General features: G+C 38.9%; 1 protein-coding gene across 1 annotated transcript; it reads left to right on the top strand.

Annotated features, from left to right (window-relative positions):
* The first annotated feature begins 15555 nt into the window (after positions 1-15555).
* Positions 15556-18305, top strand: LOC132788325 (odorant receptor 67c). The gene is made up of 4 exons (XM_060795658.1): positions 15556-16355; positions 17785-17983; positions 18037-18192; positions 18246-18305. The coding sequence occupies exons 1-4, from the start codon at positions 15556-15558 to the stop codon at positions 18303-18305; spliced, it is 1215 nt and encodes a 404-aa protein (XP_060651641.1).
* The last annotated feature ends 231 nt before the right edge of the window (positions 18306-18536 follow it).

The following is an 18536-nucleotide window of genomic DNA, read 5'->3' as shown; positions in this document are numbered from 1 at the left end:
CCCTAACTGCGATTCATGGTCGCAGGACTAGCTGCCGAGGTTTGCTGTTCCTTAACCAAATAGTTGATTGAGGATGCGGAACTTTCAGTTTAACTTTATATTATTCCAATAAATAAGTCTGATTTATCAAACAAAGCGTATTCATCTACAATTCAGACAATGTTACCTAAACATAATGCTTAATTAACAGTGTCGAGAAAAATAAGTCTCATACTTAGATAGCCAACATAGAATCAAAAACTTGACCTGAAATTAGCACAATATTATACTTTAAATAAACTATTGTTTATTAAGTCAATTAAGTAATAAATTACTGTCATAAATAAGATTATTTGTGCAAATATAGTTTATAAAATGTATTCATATTTGACGACTAAGTTTTGGCCATCTAAAAACGTTATCGTAAAAATTATACAATCAAGTTTGCATAATTTCTGAAACAGTAAAAAATTAAATAATTATTTGTAATAATCTTTATTTAATGACTTACTTACACATAAAATTATAAATTTCGTTTGTAATATTAAATTAAGATAATTTTAATAACAAAATTTCACAGTAAACGGAAACATGCTAGAGACATTTTGCTTACCTATTTTATCGTGTCATAACATGTTAAACAATATCACACCATACACAATATTAAGAGCAGCTTTTATTGAGCTTATTTTTTGCAATCCTAGTGTCAATATCTGCACAAATTTGTGATTAAGTATCTATGTTAATTAACTGTGATGTTTGTTACAATAAGTATCTATGTAGATATTATCTACACAAATTTGTGATTAAGTATATCTGTTAAGTATTTATGTTGCTTGTTATAATAAGTATCTATGAAGTTGTCATATAAGTTGACTATTAAGTCATGTACAACTTTAGCTTTGAAAGGGCATCGCAAGTGCCTTATGTCTGAGCAGATGTTCTGTTCTGTTCTGTTCTTGGATTGCACTGCAGACAACGATGACGATGAGGGTTTATTTCATGCTTACTTTGGCTTTCTTGCCAAGTGCCGTAAGCAGCCCCCAAACGTGAATCGCTGTAGATCTAGCAGCCAACTCGCATCCCCCAACCCAACCACCCAGTTGGTAACCACCTAGACACTCAATTCTCTTTCTCTCTATGGCAATGGCTTGCTACTTTTGCACATTCTTTTCAATTTCAACGTCGGCGTTGTTGTTTTGCTGGTGCTGGGTTCGTTTCGGGTTGGCTGAGGCATTTTCTTTTGCAAAACTTTTGCAATTTTCTATTAAAGCAATACACATGCACACATGGGTGGTTGATCCAGCTAGCTGCGGTGGTGGATGGGAGGGAGGGGGGAAGGATGTTCGAATGGCGCCGTGTGTGTTTGTATTTGTTTTTCATATAAAATGGGAAATTTTCTTTATGTGTTGGCGCATGGCTTTTGTTAGTTTTTGGCCCGTTTGCGTTGCGTTAGCCATGCCAACTGCCTGTTTCCTTTTAAGCCCCAACTCCAACTCTGTCTCCATCTCAATTTGCCTCCTCAAAAATGCAGAGTTATTCAGCAAATGTATTTACAAGAAGCACCGCCATGTTTGTTCGTCATAGAACCTCAAAACTTTATACGCATTTTGCCAAATTGCGTGCGCTTTCTTCTTCAAATTCAACTAAAGAAACCAAAAACAGCGCACCACCAGCCACGTGAACCACTGAACCACCACATACTACGTATACACAAGACTAAAGACTATAGACTATAGACTACAGTTTAGAGTATAGTGGAAACTTTTTGCCTTTGACTTTCGCCAGTGAAGCGTTGCATAGTTCTTGGCGTTTTGTGCGGTTTTTGCTTTTAGCCAAATTTGCAGATGCCGCTTCCCAATCAACTCGATCTTAAAGCCTTAAAGTGCAGCCAAACCATTCGCTGTGTGTGCTTAATCAGGCGATTTTGTGTGTCCGAAGCTCATTCATGCCTCAATGATGAAATGAGTTAACACTTGAGCGACACACGCAGCTCACAAGCTGCCAAGCATCGCATGTTGCCAACCAGCCAACAACAGTTGGCCAACCTTCAAGAGCTCAGGGCATCATCAAAGGGTCAGCAAGGGTAATGGCCTTGCTCAAAATACCCTGGAAAGCAAAATGTGTGGAGTACAACTAACTGCCGTTAATAAATGCCAAATAAATTATTAACATAATATATAAATATAATAAGCAAACTTTGTATTTACAAGAAATTCCAAGTTTTCATATTTTAATAAATGGAAAATATATCAAGAAGCTATGTATCATATATATCAAGAAGAATAAATAGAAAATATATCAAGAAATTGGTTGTTTATCATTACGACTTAAAGTTTTTTAATAAATAAGAAATAATTTCCTTTCCTATACCTTAACTTATATATAAAATAAATAAAACTACTCATTTATTTATTCACAAAATTATGTTTTTAACGAAGTGTGTAAACATAATACTAATAAACAATTTCTAAACAACACGTGCGAGTACCAAAAAGAATACATAAATTAATCAAATTTTAAATTGGTTTAAAATGTTTGCAAATTTATTTAATTTTTTTATGAAAAAATAGGTTCACAATTGAATCTTTCTCTATTGAAAAGTATTAAAAAGAATCAATAAATTTATATAATATTTTTAGTTTAAACTGTTTGCAAATTCATTTAATTTTTATTTACAAAAAAAACTTTAAAATTAAATCTTCGAATACGTACAAAAAGAACTTAGTGGAGTAAATGAAATAGATTTTTTTTGTATTGAGAAAATTTAACTTTGTTTGTAGACCAAATTTGTATATAACTTTATAAGCTTTAATGGTTATCTATCAGCATAAAAAGTTGTATACTATATTTAAAGTGCAGTTGAGGTCCAGGCTCGTATTAGGTTTTAGTGTCGTCAGCTCACCTGCGTCCCCATCGATATACATATCTATTTTTTTTTTTTTTTTATCAGCTGCGTGTGTAAAAAGTGCCATCAGCATTTGGGCCAAAACGAGCAGTCATCGACATGGTTAGTGGTCCTAGCTGACTGGACTAGACTGGACTGGACTGGAGTGAACCTTCTGCCTGTAGTCTAATGTGCTTGTGTTCCAGGCGAAAGGCGTTCAAAGCCATTTTCTATTTTTATGTGCGCACAAACTGTAAAAAAAAATTGCCAACAGGAGTGAAGCGAAGCAGGAGCAGGACAGCAGCTGAGTAGACGTTATAAAAAGGCAGTTTCGCAACGTTGGCCATAACAACACGGCCAGAACGTAGAAGTCGGAGTCGAACCCAAGCCAACGACCAAGTTAACTGCATTTTAACGCGCATTTCAATTTGGAACGGATATAATTTATAGACGACTGACTGGCGCTCTCTCTCTCTCTTTCTGGTTTGCTTATGTGTCCAAAGTCCACCTCTGCCTCCTCTCTTGGTTTGTTTGTTGCCTCAAAATTGAACCGTGCGCTTCACTGCTTCCCTCTGTCCCTCTGTTCCTCTGTTCCTCTGGTGTGCCATATCTGCTTGCCATATTTATCTAGATTTTGTTTTGCCAGCTCCGACATTTTCCACGCTAATGTGCAAAATTTAATAATAAACTATTACGACCCGCAACGTCGGTTAAAGAGTTTAATGTTGTTTGTTCTTGTTGCCTGCTGCGTTGCTGTTGAAGCGGTAAATGTAATTTTATGTAATTTGCCAACGCCAACTTGTGATGCTGTAGTCAGCCTTAAAGTATGCTTCAAAAGTCTTCACTGGCCAAATTTGTCCCCGACTGCAACTGACATTTTGCTTTTGCTTGGCTCGTCTCGTCTCGTTCTTGTCCATCTTACTTTAGTTTGCTTCTTTCGTTTTGAATATCCTGCAAACATTCTGAAATGAAGAAAGGTTTCTCTGACCTCGCATCGAGTAAAGAGTTTAAGTTGCAGAGCATCTGCTAGTTGTGCATTTGCATTTACCCATTTTTTTCGTTGACGTCGCACATTTTTCCACTTTTTCAAATGGCTGCGTGTTTAAATTGAACAATAACCCTAAGTTGTTGTCGTCGAAATAATATTTTCTGTGCCCTCCAATGTTGATTTCTCATACAAATAAATGTGCGTCGTTGTCTGCAGCCCTCTCTCTCCCTCTTTCTTTCTCTTTTCTCTATCTCTATCTCTATCTCTGTCGCTGACGACGACGAAAATCGCAAAGCAATCAAATAAAATTTGAATAAAAGATTTTTTGTCTGTCGTTGATTTGACAAAAGCACATTACAACAACAACAATTGTAAAATGGCAAAATGTTGGGCGGAAACTTGTGCGCAAGAGTTCTCTGAATGTATTCACATATATAGCAGCATTATATAAGGCCAGACTGTACAAAAGTTTTGGCAACAGACAACAATAACAGCCCGCAGGTGGCAAAAGGCGCAAGATTAAATGAAAACACACAATGCAAGTAAAATTCAATTCCTTAACCTTTTCTTTCTCAATTTAATATAAATTTAAATACCTCTGCAAAGGATATTCTCTGCTTTAAGACAAACTGACCCTGACCCTGAACACGACGAATTTATGTTGTCGCTGGCCTTGACCGAAATGCAAATTGGTTAAGCGGCAGACACATAAAAAGATATAAACAAAAACTCATTACAAAGCGAGTGCTGCCCCCCAAATGCGACACTTCACTCCAGTCTAATTTAATTTCATAGCAAATTACACAGCCAACACAAAGACGCGACCCACATTTGTGACGTCACAAACGCGGAAGCGGCCAAAACCTAATTAGCCAAGCAGCAGCAGCAGCGTCTCAGGCGTCGCATCATTTTCACTGTCACGGGCAGCGACCCAAAGCGTCGTTTGTTCCGCCCCAAGGATGACCCCAGCGAACATTAAATTACCGACGTGTCCAGGGTCGAGGCTAAAAAAAAGTTATTAACGTGCCAAAAGAGAAAGGAAAAAAACGTCGCGCGAAACTTGGCAAGGATATTTTTTAATGCCAGTGGGAGGGAAAGAGGGAACAAATGGAAATGGAAATGGGGGACTGTGTCGTGTTGTTGCTTTTGTTAAGATGACCTTATTGCAAAAGTGTTGACCGCAAAACGTGCTGCAAGGCGAAAGGCAAGGGGGGCGTGGTCGTTACATTTGGGTCAAAGTTGGCAGACGACGCTAATGTAATTAACACCAAATGCTTTTGTCGCTCTCCCGTTTTTCTCTGTCTGTGGCGCCATCTCGCTCTCTGCCTTGTGCTTTGCCCACTGCTGTCTCGCTCTTCAGTTCTCAGTTTGGGTCTCTCTCTTGCTCTCTTTCTCTCTCGCCGGCAAGCAGCGCAATTGGCTGTCACTTGTAACAGGCGCACAGCATCGCAGAGCACAAGTTTTTAATTAACTTTTGGCGCCTTTGCAGTTCGTCTTCCTCTCTCTCTCTCTCTCTTTTGCTCTGCTTTCGCCTCCCCTCCGCTTGCCCCTGCAGCAATTGCTGTTTTCCCGTTCTTTGCATAGATTTTCCCGGCCGGCATTTTGCACTAGCTTGAATAATTGTGGCTTTTGGCTGCTGCGCGTGCCACAAACTTTTGTGTCGCATGCCACACTCTTCACTTCTATTGCTGTGTGTGTGAATGTGAATGTGAACGGGAATTATGTCCTTGTCCCAGTGCGAACAAAGTTGTAGGTGTGAATTGGCATCGAGTCTGGAGCCAAAAAGTTGCTGGGCGAACAGCAAATGCAGAACGCCACTCTAAGTGTATAATTGTGAATGGAATGAATTGAGAGAGTCAACTCTGAGAGTGAGAGAGTGGGAGAGAGGCAACTGAGTAGACAAAGAGCACGCATAAAGTGGTTTAACATTCAGAAGGGGGAAAGGGGAAGAGAGGGAATTAACCGCACTGCAGTTGACAGCTTTTGAGTGGTAATGATGATTAAGCTCTGTGTCCATTCGTTACAGGCCATCGGCAATTTATAATAATCTATTAAATTAATCACATAATTTAATATGCGAGCGATGCCACGCCTCTTTCACACGCCTACTAAATGACATTAAAATAGAAATTTTGGATTAAATTAAATTTTTGTTTTTGTTTTCATTGAAAGTTGTGTTCAATTAAAACAGTATTAACATCATTCATTATTTACACATATTAATATTAAATGAAATAATAATTGGTCATAATTTTCGTTTAATAACATAATTTTTACAATAGAAATATATTTATTAAATGTGTTAAGCAATTCAAAAATGTAGGTATAACATTTTTAATACTTCTATTACTTATAGTATTACTCGTATAATTAACAAAAAGAGTTGTAAATACAAAATGTCTTAAGGTATAATACAAGAAACGTCTACAGAAAAAGGTTCTCATTTGTTTTGCCTGATAATTTGGTATGCTTAGCATAGTATTATATCAATATTCCAAATATAGCCTTCGGTATATTTTAATATTTTTGCGTAATATGAATTTCGTATATATTTGGTCTTATTCAAAATAGGAAGCTGTTATCTCACAGTCGATTGCACTCGACTGTCGCATTCTTACTTGTTTCAATATTAAAACAAGTAAGAAAGCTTTAAAAGTATTTCTTTAATAACTTCGACAATTTTATCTGATCGCAACCAAAGCTTTAAAGCTTTACAATTACACTTGTTATTCGATTTTTTTGATTTGCGGGGGCGTAAGGGGCCGTGGCAAAAATTTGAAACAAACTTGATCTGCGTGCAAATATAACAAATGCTGTCGAAAAAAAATTATAGCTCTATCTCTTATAGTCTCTGAGATCTAGGTGTTCATACGGACAGACGGACAGACACACAGACGAACAGACGGACATGGCTAGATCGTCTCGGCTGTTGACGCTGATCAAGAATATATATACTTTATAGGGTCGGAGATGCCTCCTTCTACCTGTTACAATTCAATATAATATTTGCAATGATCAAAACACATTTAATTATATTCATTTGAATTAATTGCAGCATACTTCATTTAAAGTGTCAATTAAAGCATCAAAAGCAGGCCACAATTAACAACCCCTAGCATTGTATAAACAATTGTTAAACTGATAAACAGACAATACAAATTATCGCTTATGCTATTGATTATTGGCAATTGCCAATTTTTTGTGTAGCCACCACACACACACATACAATCGAAAAAGGGGCTGCAAAAATATCAATTGCCAATGCCAATGCCAAATGCCACAACGTCATGTTGCGAGTGAGGCAGGGGTGGGGCAGCAGGGAGAGGAGAGTAGAGAGGGGAATGGCAACCTTTTGTTGCTGGCAGGCATATAAAAGGCACTCAATAAAACAAACAGAGGCAACCAACCAAACAGTCAGACAGACAGACAGACAGACATCCAGACAGCTGACTGAATGCAATGAGGACATTGTATTTTGTGTGCTAGGCATGCCAACTCTCTGCACTTGACTTGCAGCGGCAACAAAGGACACAAAAGGATACAAAAGGATGATGCATGCAACGGCCTCTGCATGTTGCAATTAAGCTGCAGATCTTGCTGCTTGCTGCTTGCTGCTGACATTGAGTCTGAAATGTGAACCCCTATTGAATGTCTATCGGTATCCTGGAAGCCCTCTCAACATCCTTTTTTTCTTTTGCTTTCGGTTTTTTTTTGGCATCCCCTGCTCGCATTGCATTTGCATAATTTCCATATAATTCTCTGTCAAACGGTTAAAGATACAAAAATATAGAAACCACCGCTCCCCATTGTGTTGCTCTCTATGCAAATTTCGGTCGGCGTGTGAAACATTCTTGCCACACTGTCAGCTCAAGACAGCTGCAGGCTGTGGCAAGAGAAGTAGAGAGAAGGAGAGAACCAATCTGCAGCTTCTTTCTTTGCAGTCTATAAATATTCAAGCACTGCATTGACAGCCAAGGCACAAAGTTTTAGTTTTGGCTCAAAGTTTGAACGCTGCGACAGCTTAAAACAATAAAAACTATGGTCAAGCATGCGACGGCAATACGCTTACAACATCTGTAACCAAACTCAGTTATAAGTTAGCTAGAGAGAAAGAGGAGAGAGAGGAGAAATATGTGGTGTCCAAGTTTACGCGTTTTGCTGCGCTGCTTTGCAAGGAATCAACTCAGCTGCAACGTCAAACTTTGTGCCACAAAATGAACTGACTGACAGCATGAACGTGTTGCAACAGCATGCAGCAAAAGAGCTGCTGAAAGTGAACTAGAGCTATCAATAAAAATAGTAAGAAATTATTTCAATTTACCATTTATGATAATTGGAAAATTCTTTAGCAATGTGGCAGCTATTTTCAAATAAATCTAAAAGTGGAAATAAATGTTAATTACTTTAAAGAAATGCAGTAGCTAATATATAAATTCTTTAACCTTAAGTATTCTTAAATTAGTCCAAGTTTTCTTATACGAATTAATGTGCCAGCTAATTAAAGATTTAGTTCAAATTCGAAATAAATTCTAAGACTTCAAAGGCAGCAATAAAATACACTGAGGCAACTTGTTTGACTGCAACCATCAAATATTAGTGGAATTAGTTGCTAATCTAGTTTATGCCCCCAAAAGAATCGTTAAAAAGTTCACATTAGCAAAAAGAGTTAATAACAAAAGAATAAAGAAAAAAGTTATTGAGTTGTGCAATTATCACCCCATTAAAAGAATGCAACGCGTATTTGGTGGCAGCAACTGGTAACTGCTAACTGGTAACTGGTAGCAAACAGTAGCGCCTCGCAATTAGCCAAAGTTAATTAAGTCGCGGGCATCTCTCGTAAAAAAAACAAAAAGAACACAGAGTCTCGAGTGAATAATGAGGCGAATTTGCATAATAAAAAAGGCAAATTAAATGTGTTTAACTAGCTCTTAAAGGTGCGGCCAAGCGAGCCGAGTTGTGTAAAGCAGCGATGAGAATTGCATTCCACATTCTGATGTTGCAACAGTGGCACTCTCTCTATCTCTTTCTCTCATTGCTGGGAGTGTTGCATTGTGATGGGCAGTTGTGCTGTGAATTGCAGTCATGCTAAGTTCAATTTATATGCAGCCATTGTTGGGTAAGCAATTCAGCAATAAGCAATTTGCCCCTCCTCCTTCTCTCTGTCTCAACTACAATGTGTGGATCATAAATTTCAGCATGTTGGCCATGTCCAAGCAACAAACTTAATTTCGTATTTGTTGCCAAAAACAAAGCCAAAAGAAAAGAGAACAGCTCTCACATTGTCCTCAGCTTTTTTGGGCCAGCCCATCGGCCATTTGGCGAAAACATTTGTCTGCCACAGACAACAGGGCGTGCATTTTGTTTACATTTGCCAAAAAACAAAAACAGAGCAGGAAAAAAACTTGCTTGGCTGTTAGCAAGTTTATTAGGGCGTATGATTAATGCATTTTTCTCCTGGCACATGAAGCCAAAGAACCCCAAAGAACAAGAAAAAAAAAATACCTCAAAAATATAAACGCTAATTATTACAGTTACAGTTGAAGAGGGGAACAGAAGGAGGGCGTGTCTTTGGCATGGTAATTAAAATTGATAGACTGCTATCAAATTGATCAATGACCAGCAGCATTTTTGCAATTAGAAGTTTGCCAAACGACTTCAAGTTAAGCCATCAAATTCGCATTCGCATTCGCATTGAACATTTGAAGAGAGTGGCTCTTACTAATTTTTTGCCATTGTATCTTCGCTCGCTTTGATCCGACTATCCATGAAATCCATCCATCTCATCATCAACATCATCATCAGCTACTTGCAGCTGTAGCTTTAGATGTGTAACTGTATCTGTGCATTGTGCATTGGCAACCTGGCGTTTCAAATCAAAACCGCACTAATGAAGCCCATTCAAAATGCAATGCTTAAGCAGCAGCTTCCGATTGAAAACCTCTCTCAGGTCCCTTCTCCCCCCTACTCCTCCTTGGTCTTCATCAAGGCAGCTTAACCGCATTTCAAAGCGCAGCGCAGCTCCAATTCCCGAGGCGCTTGCAGCTTTCCGCTTGGCGTCAATTTTAATGGGCTCGCAATATTAATGACATTTTCATTTCCATTGCATTGGCGACGAACAGCAGCCATAGCATAAAAAAGATACAAAAGTATCTATATCTTTGGCTTTTGTGTGTTTACTCTCTTGTCAGCATAATTATGACTCAGTCTCTCTCTCTCTCTCTCTGGATTTTTGGATTCCATATGCTTACAAGTGCAAAAGTGTAGCTGAAAAATGTTGATTTTATTTCATTTTTTTGTTTCGAACAAAAACTGCGGCTCTGCAGTTCGCTTTCGCATGCTTCAACGCATTTTCAACCACTGGCAAAATAGACTTATTCTCAATGTTGTGGTTGTTGCCAGGTAGCTTCAAGTATTATTTTTCCACATTTCTTTATTTTCATGTTGCCATAATTGCGTCGTCGTCGACGTTGTTGTCGTTGCAATTCTTTCATCCAACTGCGCCTCATCAGCATCGAGCCACAAACGTGAAGAGCCGCTTCAGAATATGCTGCCTCCCTCTCACTTGCCACGCCCCTCACTCCTGCTCCCCTTTTCGGAGGCTGACTCAGGCCTGCGGTAATTAAAGCGAACTGCAAAAACAATTTTTTTCGGCGCTTTTCAGCGCTGTAATTAAAAATCGCAAAAGTATTTTCTTGTTTTTTTCCCTTTCCCTCTCTACATCTCTTTCTCTCTTTTCAGAGAACAAAAAAATATGCGAATGGTGAAAAGCTGTGTGGGAAAACCGCGTCAAAAGCAACAGAAATGCATTGGACAGCCCTTTTTTTTTTTTTTTTTTGCGCTGTTTTTCCTCTTAGCCTTCAGCGGGTTTGCTTCATTTGGTTGAATTTCTTGCTTTTTCTTTTTTTGATTTTGGTTCTGGTTTTGTTTGTTTGTTTGTTGCTTGTTTTGTGTGGTGGCATTGATAACTGCAAATGGTTTGGGCAAAACCGCAAGTTAAAGTATTTCTATGGCAAACTTAAAGAAGTCGATAATTGAATCAGAGAGAGAAGTGGTTAAACATTTTGCCGGCAATCAGCAAAAAACTGTCAACTAGCCATAAATCCATCGAGGGAGGCCAAAAACAAAACGACACCAAACAAAAAAAAAAAGTGTACAAATTAAATTAAGCTGAGGCAGACGAAGACAAAAGGCGGCGTGCAATTTACAGAGAACTGGCAACAAATCAAATTGCCTTATAACCAGATGCCAGTTGCAAGTTGCCAGTTGCAAGTTGCGAGTTGAAGTCGAAATCAAGTCAAGTCAGCAGATCGCCAATGGCCAATTCCCGTGTGGACAATTGCGACGTTGCAACAACGCGTTGCAGCGGTTGCAGTTGCAGGCAGCAGCAGCCTCTCAGCTGAGTAAATAATTTCGCATTGCCATAAAAGTGCAGCGAGTGACGAGTGAGCGAGGGTGGGCAACGTCAGTCTGTGCCACACGATACACGATGTGAGGGAGGAGGAGCGGGGAGAAGGCGGACTGTCTGTCTGTCTGTGGCAGCATCTGTCAATTGCTTGGAGATTGATGCCCCTGGATAATAGCGACGCGAACAATTTGCAGACGACAACACGCCACAAAGCGAATGTCGCGTCGGTGGTCGCGAGACAAACTGAATGACAACTCTTTAGGCTCTGCATCGACGGTGCTGTTAACGGGATTTTTAAAGCAAGTTATTTGCCCAAAAATGGTGGCAACACGAAGACAACGCAGACAACGGAGACAGCGACGGCAAAGTGTCGCGGCCAGCGACTGTGACAAGTGACAACGGCGCATGCGTGACTTGCCACAGCCAAAGGCAGCGAGGCAGCGATCGGCAAACAGAAACAGAGATCGCGAGATTGGCCAACTGCCGATGGATATGGTAAACGCAATGCTGACTGACACTTTGTCAGCATACGCAGCTTGGACAAATTTGCCTTGTTGCCAGCAGCTGGCTGGCAAAGCTAACTTATCTGTGGCAGCAGCTGCATCGCCTAGACATGCATCGCCTACTCTCTATGCATCGCATCTAGACAAAAGGCCACATTGTGAGTGTGTGCCAGGCAGGATGCAATAAAACGCAGTCACAGGTGCATCAAATGTTGTTCCAAGTTGCAGTCAACATGTTGCCAAGTCATTAACTTGAGCCTGTTTTGGCTTTTGTTACATGTTTGTGATTACATGCAGCCTGTTCCCCACTCTCTTCTCCCCGTTCGGCTGCTCCTTCGGGGGGTGTAGAACAAAAGGCGGCCAGGACATGCACATGGACATGGACTGCTGTTGTTGTCGTCGGTTTGGTTTCGTTTGGTTGTTCGTCTTGTCGCTGGATAATTGCAGCAACATCAGCAGCAACGACAACAGCAACTTGAGGGGCGATGGCGAGTTGGCTTTGGCAGCGCCTTGAGCGTTTAGGCCATTTGAAAATTGCAGCGAGGGGTGCAACAACAACCACTTTGGGCCAACTCCTCCTCCAGCTGCCTGTTTCGCCATTGTCTTCTCTCTGGTGTGTGTGTCTCGCTCATGTGCGAATTTTTATGGCCAAGCGAAAACAACCCTCAAGTGGCAAACACACACATGTGAGTTACTCAAGCATGCATGTGTGTGTGTTTGTGGCAATGTCAACTGGGGCGGCTACAAGCTGCTAAGTGCACTTGCCCAGCATTTCTTTGCCTTTCAATGCGTCTCCTTTGCCTCCTCCTCTCACCTCTAGTCTTTGCCTTCCTTTTTATTACATTCTTTTTTTACAGCACACACTGCCATGAATACATAATGCACTGCACTTGAGGCGCTTCCTCACTCCGCTCCGGGCACAAGTGACAAAAGCGGGCGGCTAATTCAAATGACGACAGGCTCAGTCGCAGTCACAGTCTCAGTCTCAGTCTCAGGATCGGCTCCTGTCGTCAGATAACTGCATTCTCCAAATGTTGCCAAAGGATGCAAAAAATATTTATGTATGTGTGTGTGTATGTGCATGCCTTCCCGCCCCGTGGTGAGCCTGGGCAACATCTTTGTTCGCCGCCCGTTGACGCTGCCAGTCGGCCGGAAAGTAATTAAAATCTGCGCTTAAGTGCAGTTCCTTAAAAAAAACGAGAGAAAATGTGCACAAAAAGAATGAGAGTCCGGAGCAGGAGCAGGAGCAGGAGCAGGAGATGCGGGTGTTGAAAAAGTGTTGAAAGAGCCACTGAAATATGCAAAATGAAATATTTAATAGGCCTTTGAAAGCGGCCAAATTGGGAGGTTGTCAAAACCGAAGTGGCGCCATCTATGCCATGTGCTTAGCAATTAAATCACAGCAAGAATGTCCTTAGTGGCACTCTGGCGCCATCTAGCGCAACTCACAAGCTGTTCTCAGCAACTCAAGCAGACGCAAAACATCGCGGTGGGAACAGTTTCCCCTTGAAGAACGCGACTCGTTTAAGGGGTTTGAGCATGTCGATGTTAACATCGCACAACATCGCAACGCAATGAGTTTCACTCGAAGCAGGACGCACTCACACTCACATTCACACTCACACTCAATTACCCCTTTCGAGTGTATTCACTCCACTCAAAGCGCTGCCCGCAGGAGTAATGTTGAGTGAGAAAGAAACTCTCTGCGAGCATTTAAAAAGTGGTTAAGGTTTAGGGGTTTGAGTGCTGCACACGCTGTGCTAATTAATCGAGACTTGCATTCAACATATCGACAGCAAAGTTGCTTTAATAATTTGTTGCCGTGAAACTTGGACAACTTTTGTCTGTCTTCTCTCGCAGGACGTCGATGGTGTATTAAATAATTCAAATAGCAAAACTTTTTAGACACCCAACCGAAACCCCACCGAAAAAATGTTATCCAAAGAATGCCAACCATTTTTCAATATGTTTTAAGCATAAAGTTTCTTTCCTTTCCACACGCAGCTGCAAGCAAAAGTTTTGCCAAATGTAAAAATAAAGCAAAAAAAAAAAATTAGATCTCAATGCTGCTGCAAATGAGCAAAAAAATAAAAGTAAGTGGACTGAGCTGGCAAGCTGGTCACAAAACTGCGAAAATTGAAATGAAAATTACCCATTGTGGCAGCAGCATTTCAATTTGAGCTGCCATTTTGCACGTGCCCCATGCCCCACGGTCTTTGCTCTGCTAATGGTGCATAACCATTGAGAGCTGCTTCAACTCCAACTCCAACTCCAAGTCGAAGGCAAGGCAAGAGAAGGCATCCATAGAAAGCCGCCTTCGCCATTTTATTCATGTCGCCGTCAACGTTCGACTTTATTAGTTATTTTCTGCTCAATTTGTGCTCAGGAGGCAGGATAACAAGAAAAATTATTTTCATTTCATTCAACTTGAACACATTTAGCATAATGCAAATGGAGCAAAAGAAAAAAATAATCAAATCATTCCACTGTTTTCAGTTTGCAAATCCATTCATTGCCACTCGACCGAGACAAGCTCCAATTTGAAGGTGGAGAATGCTTTTGGGCTATTCATAAATTCGTTTTGGCCTTGCATTCGAGGCACGTTCGAGACCTGATTCCAATAAGCATGAGTTAAGCTATTATCACATGACCATAACCAATCACAATGCTTAGGTGACTTGACTAATATATCATGGGAAGAGCATAGTTTAAAGTGTTCCTATTTTTATAGACTTTAAACAAATTTACAACTTGTTATTTGAATTAACATAAATACGATTCAATTACTTCTTGAACACTAGCATGCTAAGCTTCCCAAAACGTACGGTTTTTAGATTTAACATTATTGTATACAAAACAAAATAAATAAATCTTTGATATAGATATATTAACATATTTTTATCTTAAAAGTTGAAGAGCTCTGAATTTGTATTAAGCTTTAAAAATAACTATTATTTATTATGTATTCCAAGCAAAATTTATATATAATTTTATTTACACTTTATACTAAAAAGTTCTAGATTACTTTATACGAAATTTGTTTTTAAAATATAAAGTAGTCGTATTTTTGACATTTCACCTTTATCATTAACTAAGAAACGTGACTTGAGATAATAAACAAACGTAGTTAAACAACAAATGTAACTCATTATTTAATTCTAGAAAAATTATTATCTTAATTAATTAATTAATTTAATTTTAAACTATATTTTAAAGGATCATTGATTTCTCAATAAAAAATATTTATGTTTTAAGAACTTAAAGCAGTTCTCATTTAGTTATTGCATAATTTACATTGACCATGAAATGTAACTTGTGGCAATATGGTAAATAAACGAAGATAAACCCAAATAATTACTAATTGTGTTTTACATTTAATTTAAAATATTCCAAAGTTAGACCTTCGATTGAGAATAATTTGATGAAATTTCAAAATTAACTAAATTTTCTGCAAGTAATGAAAGCAATCAGAAGGTCACTTCTTGGCCAATTAACTAAAGTGATGTTCTAAGAATGTTGGGAACTTCACAGCTTGGCAGCTGATAAACTTCACAGCTCTAAGCACTAATTATACATTATTTTGGTTACAGTTTTCGAAGGGGGCGACATGAAAAGTTTACGCACAATTATCAACACTTGGCCCAGGCGGCATGATGGGGCATTAAAAAAGTTGAGTGCCACGCCCAATCTATGGGCAGTCCAACGCACTATAAAAACCACAAGTAGTGGACACAAGTCAAACAGTTTTCGAAATCGGATTAAGCAACTTCAACAGGACTCAAGGAAACTCAGAATGAGCAGCGCTTTGGTGGAATCTCCGCGCTCCTTTGGCGACATGATGCGAGCTCCTGTGCTACTCTACAGGACGATTGGCGAGGACATCTATGCACATCGCTCAACGAATGCTTTAAACTCGCTTCTGCTCAAGATTTACTTGTATGCGGGATTCATCAACTTCAATCTGCTCGTCTGTGGTGAACTGGTTTTCTTCTACAAATCGATGCAGGACTTTGAGACTGTCCGACTCGCAATTGCGGTTGCTCCCTGTATTGGATTCTCACTCGTGGCGGACTTTAAACAGTTCACCATGGTGTTGTACAAGGGAACACTGACTCGTCTGCTTGACGAACTGGAAGAGATGCATCCCAAGACTCTGGCCCAGCAACGTGCCTTCAAAATGGAGGATTTCGAACGCACCATGAGACGAGTCATCGGCATCTTCACCTTTTTATGTCTGGCTTATACAACCACATTCTCTTTTTATCCGGCTGTTAAGGCAACGATTAAATACAATTTTCTGGGCTATGAAACCTTCGATCGCAACTTTGGCTTTCTCATTTGGTTTCCCTACGATGCCACGAGTCGCAATTGGGTTTATTGGATCACCTATTGGGATATTGCTCATGGCGCCTACTTGGCTGGCATTGCTTTCCTCTGTGCGGATCTTTTGCTCGTCGTGGTCATCACACAGCTTTGTATGCACTTTAGCTTTATCGCCAATCGCCTAGAGGATTATCCTTGTTATGAGGATCGCAATGCGGAAAATATACAGTTCTTGGCATCGATGATAAAGTATCACGACAAGTGCTTGACGTAAGTTTGAAAGTGAGCCAAGGAATCTAAATAATACGAATTGGCTTTGCACCTTAAAACGACACTATATATATTTATTAGTAAAATACTCTTTAAATTAACCCATTTTAAGTTTATTTTATTATCTGTCAGATGCTTTAAAGAAATACTTATAAGAAAAAGATTAGAAGCTAACAAATTATTTGCTTTCATGTTTACTCACTCATTGCGTTTTTAGAATTGAAATTTAGAGTAAAGACATACATTGACTCTTTAAACAAACATGTTCTTTTATGTAAATTACAATTCGTACTTATTCTTTATTAGAACTGTTAGTTAGATGCCAGCAAATTATTTACTTAGCCTTTGCGTATTTAAAATTGAAGTTTAGAGTAAAGAAATACATTGAATTTTAATTAGAAGGAAAATTACTATATTGATTTTGGGGTGGAGGAACTTAGACTTTTAAGTTTCTTAAATTTTCTTAGTTTAACTGCTTATTTTCTCTTGTATTGAAGGCAACATAAAAGTACAACATTTCATGAATAATAAGGATTTAATAATTTAGATTCTTGTTAATTTTACATTCTTCTTTATTTTCAATAATCATTACATTCATTTTTCAGACCCTAATTTAATTTTCCCTTCGTTAAATTAGGTTAAGATCTAATATTTTTATACCCGCTACCCATAGGGTAGAAGGGTATTATAACTTTGTGCCGGCAGGAAATGTATGTAACAGGTAGAAGGAGGCATCTCCGACCCTATAAAGTATATATATTCTTGATCAGCGTCAACAGCCGAGATGATATAGCCATGTCCGTCTGTCCGTCTGTGTGTCTGTCTGTCTGTGTGTCTGTGTGTCTGTCCGTCCGTCCGTATGAAACACTGGATCTCAGAGACTATAAGAGATAGAGCTATAATTTTTTTTTTCGACAGCATTTGTTATGTTTGCACGCAGATCAAGTTTGTTTCAAATTTTTGCCACGCTTACTTCCGCCCCCGCAAATCAAAAAAAATCGAATAACAAGCCTAATTTTAAAGCTACGAATTTTGGTATATATAACAATTACTATAGTAGTTATGATTCCTGAAAATTTTGTTGCGATCAGATAAAAATTGTGGAAGTTATTAAAGAAATACTTTTGTATGGGCAAAAACGCCTACCTACTAGGGCTCTTAGTTGCTTTAGCCGACAATCTGGTACATTGTGCCGTCTATGGTATATTTTGAATGTGCCGTCTATGGTACTATATCGATATACCAAACAAATCATTTGGTATATTTTTAGTATTTTTTAGTATTTTCGGTATATTTTGAAAATGATACCGCAATATTTTGCCTTTATTAAAAATGGGTAGCGGGTATCTGACAGTCGAGCACACTCGACTGTAACTTTCTTACTTGTTATTAATAAATTACTGTGAACTCTACTCTTCTCTGCTAATAGTCTCTGCGAGCACATCAATCAAATGTATAGTTTCTCATTGTTGCTCAACTTTTTGATGGCTTCAATGCAGATTTGTTTCATAGCCTTTCAAGTGACTGAGTCGACGATAGAAGTTATTCTCATCTACTGCATTTTTCTGATGACATCCATGGTGCAAGTATTTCTAGTATGCTACTACGGAGATGCTTTAATAGCTGCAGTAAGTTTATCTTTTTAATCAAAAATTGAATCTACTATAAATACTTATTGTAGAGTCTTCGAGTTGGAGATGCTGCCTACAATCAAAATTGGTTTCAGTGCAGCAAAACTTATTGCGTATTGCTGAAGATGATGATAATGCGCAGTCAGAAGCCAGCTATGATAAGACCCCCAACATTTCCACCTATTTCACTGGTTACCTATATGAAGGTAAGCTGTTGTTTTGGTTGGGTAATTTACTATTTTATCGTATATTCTTTTAGGTAATTAGCATGTCGTATCAGTTCTTTGCTTTACTGCGAACAACCTACTACAGGAATTAATCTAATCCTGAAACGCTCTACTGCGATTTGCCCTGAGCTCGCCAAATTTACAAACCTAATGACAAGCTGCGACATACTTTGATAATATTTAATTAAAAATCGCATTTAAAATTAATAAGCTTAAATTGAAATCAATAGCGCCTGAACGAGCAAGAACAAAATGTGTGTAAAAAAATCGAGGGAGTCAACAGAAAAACAGCAAAAACAAAAAAAAACCAACAAAATAAAATA

Source organism: Drosophila nasuta, chromosome 3 (assembly GCF_023558535.2).
Source record: "Drosophila nasuta strain 15112-1781.00 chromosome 3, ASM2355853v1, whole genome shotgun sequence".
NCBI lineage: Eukaryota > Metazoa > Arthropoda > Insecta > Diptera > Drosophilidae > Drosophila > Drosophila nasuta.
This window is presented reverse-complemented; position numbering and strand designations above follow the sequence as displayed.